The following is a 6,603-nucleotide window of genomic DNA, read 5'->3' on the forward strand; positions in this document are numbered from 1 at the left end:
TTGTGTATGCCGCCTTGTTATTTAAAGCCACCGTTCTAGAGTATCCTGCAAACCCAACAAGGAGCAGAGCAACAACAACAACTACGCCCGCTTCCATTAAATAATGAGAATTGAATTATATGCTTAATAAAGCTTTCCATAGAAAGTTGCTCCAGATCTCGGAGGAAACTGGAGCTAAATGAGACGAAACTTGCTCGATTTGCATTTCAGCCGCCTACTAATTTGGCCAACATAACATTTCTGATTTATGGCTGTGTATATACGTAGCTATACATGTGTATTGTGTGCACTTGGCTTAAAGCAGCAATTAGCATTTTGTTAATTGAAGAAAATGTGGGAGGCTTGTGCACAAATTCATGTTGCCAAAGCAGCGTTCATTTATGTTATCAAATTTCAAATAAATATGTCTTAAAACTGTTAACTTAATTTTTCGTTAAATATAGATTTCTTTAACTTCAGTCAAAATTTAACTAAAGTCAGTATAACAAATAAAAAGGCAATTGCAATTTATCCGTAAGCAATATTTATTAGCATTGGAAGCTATTAGTTTAAGTAATGGAAAAGCCTGCGGTGTTCAATTTACGTTCATTAATTGCTGTATCCACATACTTGTTTATTTTTGAGTAATAAAATTAATTCGTATAAGACACTGTTACACAATTAAATTTATTTATGTATGTTCAATATGGTTTTTATTTTAAATTAAAAAGGAAGGGAAATACAATCTTTAAACACCGTAGATGTTCAGTATCGGATTTGGACTTGGATCACTTTAGATTGCATCTACTGCTGGCTTGGGATCAGCATCCTCCACAGGACTCTCCGGCGGCACTTCATTCGGCTGTTCCACGCTTTTCATCTCACCCGATTTGTTTTCATCCAAACCATCTATGGTTGGGGGATGATTTTCATCTGCATTATTATTTGCCGGGTCGTCCCAATGAGCTGTTACGTATTTCTCAGCTAACTCGTTATTTTCAATGGATAGGGAATCATCTTCCTTGTCGCAAATCTTTATTCTTCTGCATCCTCCATTGTTTCTTACGATTGAGCCTTCGATGCATCCGCATCCTTTCTCGCAGTAATGAATGCAGTCGACTGGGTTATCCTTGCATCCTTTGTTGCAATATGAATAACAATCCGGGAAAGTGTTCTCGCCACACCTCCTGTGAGCGATTTTATGCTCATAGGCACAAATTTCCAGGATAATCTGGCCGAAGAGAACCAGCAAAATAATTTGTTTCATTTCAAGAGCCAAACAGAACATAAATGAAAAAATCTGGGTGATACGAATTACTTAATCGAATAATAAGTGGAACTAACTGATTACAAGCCCATTTACTTAACAATATGTCTCATTTTGAATACTTTCAATATCATATTTCAAAAAATATATTTTATTTTTGTGTAACTATACTTAGTCTTTAAAAAAATCGTTTACAAAAATAATTAAATTCAATTTCGGTTTTTGGAATTTTAGATCGATTTTATAGTTATTTTCTAGAACACAGAGGAGGTAGTTTATATCCTTGAAGGATAATAATAGTTTGTATCACCAGATGTATGGTTAGCATTTTGACAGAGTTCCTTGAGAACTCTTTTCCAAATTTCTAACCCAAAGCACTGCAACTGTTTTCTACAGATGCCTGCCAGCTATGGTTTTAAATTATCCATTATTAAAGTTGTCCGCTTATTTCTGGGCAGGATTAAGACACGGTTCTTAGGAAAACCCTCTTCGAAATCGTTTCCCAGCATTTGTGTGGCACTTCAACTGTATATTCAGTTGTCTGCCTTATTTTGAGTGAATAGTCCTTGAAGGTCCTGATGCACTGCAGCGGATTCAGCGCTGCCTGCAAGTCCTTGTGACTTGGTAAGCATCGTCTTTCCAATTAGATCGCTGTCCTAATCCCTTGGCGGTGGTCCACGTGGCCTGAGCACAGTCTCGAGAAGATTCGGACCTGGTTGATTCTTCGGCCTGGGAGTGGGCGTCAAGGAGCGAGTGTGTGGAGCCAGATCATCCTTCTTGTGAACAGCTGAGGTGACAGCACGTCTCGCCCGAATCTTCTCCTCCATTTTGCTGGGCACCATGAAGCAGTTGGACTCCTTGTAGACAGGCTTGCGACGATCGTTCCAGGGGAATGTCCATTGAATGGGTGTGAAGTCACGACGCCAGGGCTTCCTGGGCTTAAACCAGCAATCGCAGGTCCAATCCTCCTCACCGGGAGCATCGTCATCACTAAGGAACCAGATGAGTTAAGTAATTATGGTGCTAATCAAGTTTAATGTTAAACTCACCCCCTAACGTAGACACGAACGTATCGCGAATTCTTTCGGAACATTTGCAGGGCCTCATTGAAGGTCATCTCCAGGGCCGGCACATCATTGATCTGCGTGATCTCGTCGCCCACTCGCATGCCTCCTCTCTTCGCCAGGCCAGTGGGTGACACATTCACAATGGTCAGCGGCTCGAACTGATCAATGCCGCCAGTCACCTCCATGCCCCACATGGCGTCGTAGAAGCTCATGATCCGGCGATCCGTCTCCAGAGTGTACGTCATCTGCAGCTCGTACGCGACATTGTCGAACGCATCCGAGTCGTACTTGGGCACCCTAATCTTTGAGTCGAACATTGTGGCGAACTCAACAAGTAAGTGTGGCCCCCTAGAAACTGGTAAGATGAAACTGAATCCCAAGCCGGTTGAAACGGACAGAAGGTACTTTATCGTCTGGCGCTGCTAGAGTTGATCACTTGCTTTTATAGCCGATAATTTGGCAACTAAAACGGATGCGGATACAGGGACAATGTCAAGGGGTTTACGAAATGGATGTGCCAAGTACAGGGAAATGTGACTAAAATATAATTAAAGAACAAATATAAATATTTAGGTAATAATACCGTTGTTATCGTTTTGTAAACTGCAAACATATTAAAAGTGAATTTTAAATCGTATAGAATATCTGATTCTGACCAAATATACCAACTTGAATTATTTATTGGTTTTGTAGTGAAGTATCATCTCTGGTGCTCGCAAGTAATGCCTACTGTGTATTGGGGTAAAATCAATGCAATTGATTTGCATTTAATTGTTGTCTATTTTTAGTGGCAGTGATTTTGGCTGACGGAAACCAAAGCGACCGGCCAAACGACGAGGAAGATCCCATGGCCGCTTTTGGCCACTGAAAGTGCAGCCGACGCGAGAGCCTAGGGAGCAGCCAAGCAGCTCCAAGTCCAGTTCCTCCACACACCGCTGGGCAAGTGCTAAGCACTTGGTCGGAGCTATTTGATTTCACTGACCTCAATTATGGCTGCAACCGAGATGGTACGAGGTTCGCAAGTAGGGAGACCCTCGGACCAGAGGCTTCTGTTGCCGCACTACCACCGGACTATTGAATTATTCATTTTGAAAATGGTAGAAAACGTTGGTGGAAGAGAAACCCGCCAACAAAAGCCCATAAAATGCTATTGCCGGGGGAGCAGCGGCCAAATGGCAAAAGGCAAACAGTAGCGACAACTTGCCTAATTACAGCAGATATTCTGGTATGGATGTGCGTCCTTCAAAAGTTAGTAAACTCCATAGTCTCCTCATCCTCTTACTCCAGAAGCACTTAGCAGCTTGTCGGGGCTTGTGAAATGGCATTCTGCATGGGATTTGCATCACTGAGCTTGGCCAGCTTTGGTTGTCATGGAATTTCATAGCCACAATGAAAAGGATTTCGACCATGGAATTGAGGTAATTACTTAGCAGGTGCTGCTGGCAAGTGGAGGATTACCTGGCCAAGTGGAGCTCTTGTTGCCGTAGCTATCTTGAACTTAGTCACGTTGCCAGTGCAACATTTCAGACATATAATTGTTTATGGTCTTTATCTAAAAATGAAGTAGTCACGATTCCATGTCGACTGTGCTATATAAATCGGCCAACTAAAATGCACCTTTAACTAACTAGCAATGAAGCTTTTTCTACGTCTGCGTAAGTACTAGACATACAACAATTACACTCTTTTTTTTGGTCTAAATAATTTATATTTTAGTTATTTTTACGCTAATACTGATCCTGGCCGACGATCAGAAGATAAATCGAATTTTGTATATAAAAAAACGTCTAACCACCAGTTGATATGTAGAGTTAAGAAACATTACTTTTAAATAACAATGGTTGTAATTTTCATTTTCCATTTCAAATTTAATTTTAATTAAAAAATGAGAATAAAACAAATTAAGATGGTTCTGATCCGTTTGCTTGGCCAGGCAAACTTTCGGTATACTCTGAACATTTATTCAAACTATAAGTAAAGTGGGTTGTCTTACTCATCAAAGCACCTCAAGCTATCAAACTTGGCTATAATCGGTCTGATCAGTCCGACTCCGGTGGTAAAGGTTTGTACGAGGCATTCCGGCCGATCGTATATCGCCTTCTTGCCAAACTGATGGGCCACCCTAATAAATCTGAGAATACTACCAGTTAGTTTGAGTTTCGGCTGAAAGTCAACGCAATCGGATAGAAGGCTTATGGCCGTTATAGAATTCTCGATCATCAGGGCACCGGCATCAGTCACCACTTCCAAACAACGCAGATAGTGATCGAGTTCCGAACTTATGGCGGCTTGAACTTGCGACTTTTGGCATAACTAAATGGCGAAATGGTTGAGAAATAATCCGTTTAAAGGTCAACGTACTTACAGCCAAAAAGCTCAGTAACAAGGCGATCTTAATCAAATGCATTGGGGTTCTTTTTCCAGCAACTTTTGATCCAACTTTGTGGGCCATGTGGAAATATTGCCCTATATATATAGGCCTCAGGATAATCGCTTTAGTAATGCTGTCGAGCATCACTGATACCCAATGTACCGCCTTTAAACTGTTATACCCAAAATATGGTTGTAATCCGCAGCTAATCTTACTAATTTCCAGACCGTGGCCGCAAATTCTCCATTATTATCAATATTCTTTTGATTTGATCATAGGTATGAAATCAAATCACATAACTTGTATGTGTTTAGCCAACTTAAACTTCAGACTTCCAAACGCAGTAGTTATATTGTAAAAATATACTTAATAAGAAATACATTTTCCTTGCTGACATTTGAGACCCCATATTGCTCTCGATTTATTTATGTAATGAGCACACTTTTCTTTTTAAATGATATAATCTTCTTCGTCCAAGCAACCCAGTCCCGATATCTGCTCGGCAAATGGTTTGATTGTGGCACCTAACTTGGTCAGTAGACTGTGCAGACATTTGGGCTCGTCAAAGACCATTTTCTTGAAGAATTCATAGGATACCTTGAGGTACCAGGTAATCTTCCTGTCTTTGCCGTTTGGCGGTTCCAAAGATACGTATCCGGAGCATTGTTTCAACTCATAAACGGTCGGGACGATTTTGTTGGCCAGGCTGGTCAGTGTTTCGATGCCCACCTGAGTACACTTGCCCAGCCTTCCCCAGCTTTCACCAATAGTGGCCTGGGCCTCCGTCTCCCGGGGAATAAGGCAGACCTATGGAGAGTGTTAAGTATATATATATAGTAATCTACAGATTAAGTGAGCCATATTTACTCACAGCCAAAATACTGAGCACAAATATGGACTTGATCACGCTCATTCTCCTGTTTTAAGCCGCGATTATGACCAGAAAAAACTTAGAATATTTATGAGAGCGCTGTCCTATATATAGGATTACAAGCTAATTTTAATTTCATCCGCCTAAGCAGTGCTAAAATAATTAGTTACACTTAAAACCCATAATAATTTTTGATATTAATACATGCCAATGCGTTTAGAAGTAAATCAATTTTCAAATGCAATACAACAGAATAATTTGTCTCGCATATAAAATATTATAGCCGATTGAATTCAAACAAAAATGTGTTTTTGGGTTTCAGTAATATCATAATTTTATTTTATTAAAACATAATAGAACATTTAATTTGAGAAAAAAACTGCACTTAACTTATATTAAGATTAATTTGGAAGGCATTAAGCACTACCCTTCTTAAAAAAAGATTAATTATTTATTGCTGTGCTCTCTTGATGCTCAGAAATTTATTTTATTATGGCCAAAATAGTGATTTATTCACCCAAGCATTTGTTGGTCTCAAGCGATTTTATAAAAGGCCTGAGTAGTCTCACTGATTCCTTGAGTGGCACAATCAAACACTGAGTCTTGTCAAGCGCACCTCGCTTGAGTAGCTCATAGTACAACGTAAGTTTTGAAAGGTAACTACTTCCAATATCGGTGGGTGGATTATAGTCAATGCAGTTCAGCAAATTGCGAACGGTTGGGATTGTTTCTCTCAGCAGACTGCCAAGGGCTTTAGTACCAATTCTATTGCATGCCAGCCATTTCTCCCATATTGGATTTTGTGCCTCGGTTTGGGACACAAATACGAGCTGTTAAGTGGAGTTGATCTATTATTATGCCTAAAATGATCATATTTAAATAATGTACTTACAGCCAGTAAGCTGAACAATAGTGTAACCTTTATCAGTTTCATTGGAAGCCTTATCTGTGTGCTTTCGACTAAACGGCTGAAGATCAAACTTTCGGAGCAACGGGGTTACATGCCCTATTTATAGGCCCCAGGATAATCGAATCAGCACGGTCTATT

The 6,603-nt window shown here is 40.1% G+C and overlaps 5 protein-coding genes and 1 long non-coding RNA gene across 6 annotated transcripts; 1 reads left to right on the forward strand and 5 right to left on the reverse strand.

Annotated features, from left to right (window-relative positions):
• Positions 1-640: 640 nt before the first annotated feature.
• LOC6734806 lies at positions 641-1,274 on the reverse strand. Its single transcript, XM_002081773.4, has one exon. It carries the CDS (start codon positions 1,265-1,267, stop codon positions 773-775), a length of 495 nt encoding a protein of 164 aa, XP_002081809.2. The 5' UTR covers positions 1,268-1,274; the 3' UTR covers positions 641-772.
• LOC6734807 lies at positions 641-2,724 on the reverse strand. Its single transcript, XM_002081774.4, has 2 exons — positions 2,296-2,724; positions 641-2,236 (listed from the first exon to the last, which is right to left on the reverse strand). Exons 1-2 carry the CDS (start codon positions 2,628-2,630, stop codon positions 1,903-1,905), a joined length of 669 nt encoding a protein of 222 aa, XP_002081810.1. The 5' UTR covers positions 2,631-2,724; the 3' UTR covers positions 641-1,902.
• A 101-nt stretch (positions 2,725-2,825) lies between these two features.
• Positions 2,826-4,370, forward strand: LOC27208796. Its single transcript, XR_001601048.3, has 2 exons — positions 2,826-3,968; positions 4,030-4,370. It is a non-coding gene; the product is annotated as an uncharacterized LOC27208796 (long non-coding RNA).
• On the reverse strand, positions 4,224-4,780 carry LOC6734808 (accessory gland protein Acp53Ea). Its single transcript, XM_002081775.3, has 2 exons — positions 4,679-4,780; positions 4,224-4,626 (listed from the first exon to the last, which is right to left on the reverse strand). The coding sequence occupies exons 1-2, from the start codon at positions 4,763-4,765 to the stop codon at positions 4,303-4,305; spliced, it is 411 nt and encodes a 136-aa protein (XP_002081811.2). The 5' UTR covers positions 4,766-4,780; the 3' UTR covers positions 4,224-4,302.
• A 291-nt stretch (positions 4,781-5,071) lies between these two features.
• On the reverse strand, positions 5,072-5,692 carry LOC6734809. Its single transcript, XM_002081776.4, has 2 exons — positions 5,556-5,692; positions 5,072-5,491 (listed from the first exon to the last, which is right to left on the reverse strand). Exons 1-2 carry the CDS (start codon positions 5,595-5,597, stop codon positions 5,135-5,137), a joined length of 399 nt encoding a protein of 132 aa, XP_002081812.1. The 5' UTR covers positions 5,598-5,692; the 3' UTR covers positions 5,072-5,134.
• A 313-nt stretch (positions 5,693-6,005) lies between these two features.
• Positions 6,006-6,585, reverse strand: LOC6734810 (accessory gland protein Acp53Ea). Its single transcript, XM_002081777.3, has 2 exons — positions 6,448-6,585; positions 6,006-6,385 (listed from the first exon to the last, which is right to left on the reverse strand). The coding sequence occupies exons 1-2, from the start codon at positions 6,487-6,489 to the stop codon at positions 6,065-6,067; spliced, it is 363 nt and encodes a 120-aa protein (XP_002081813.1). The 5' UTR covers positions 6,490-6,585; the 3' UTR covers positions 6,006-6,064.
• Between the last annotated feature and the right edge of the window lie 18 nt (positions 6,586-6,603).

Source organism: Drosophila simulans, chromosome 2R (genome assembly GCF_016746395.2).
Source record: "Drosophila simulans strain w501 chromosome 2R, Prin_Dsim_3.1, whole genome shotgun sequence".
NCBI classification, from domain to species: Eukaryota; Metazoa; Arthropoda; class Insecta; order Diptera; family Drosophilidae; genus Drosophila; species Drosophila simulans.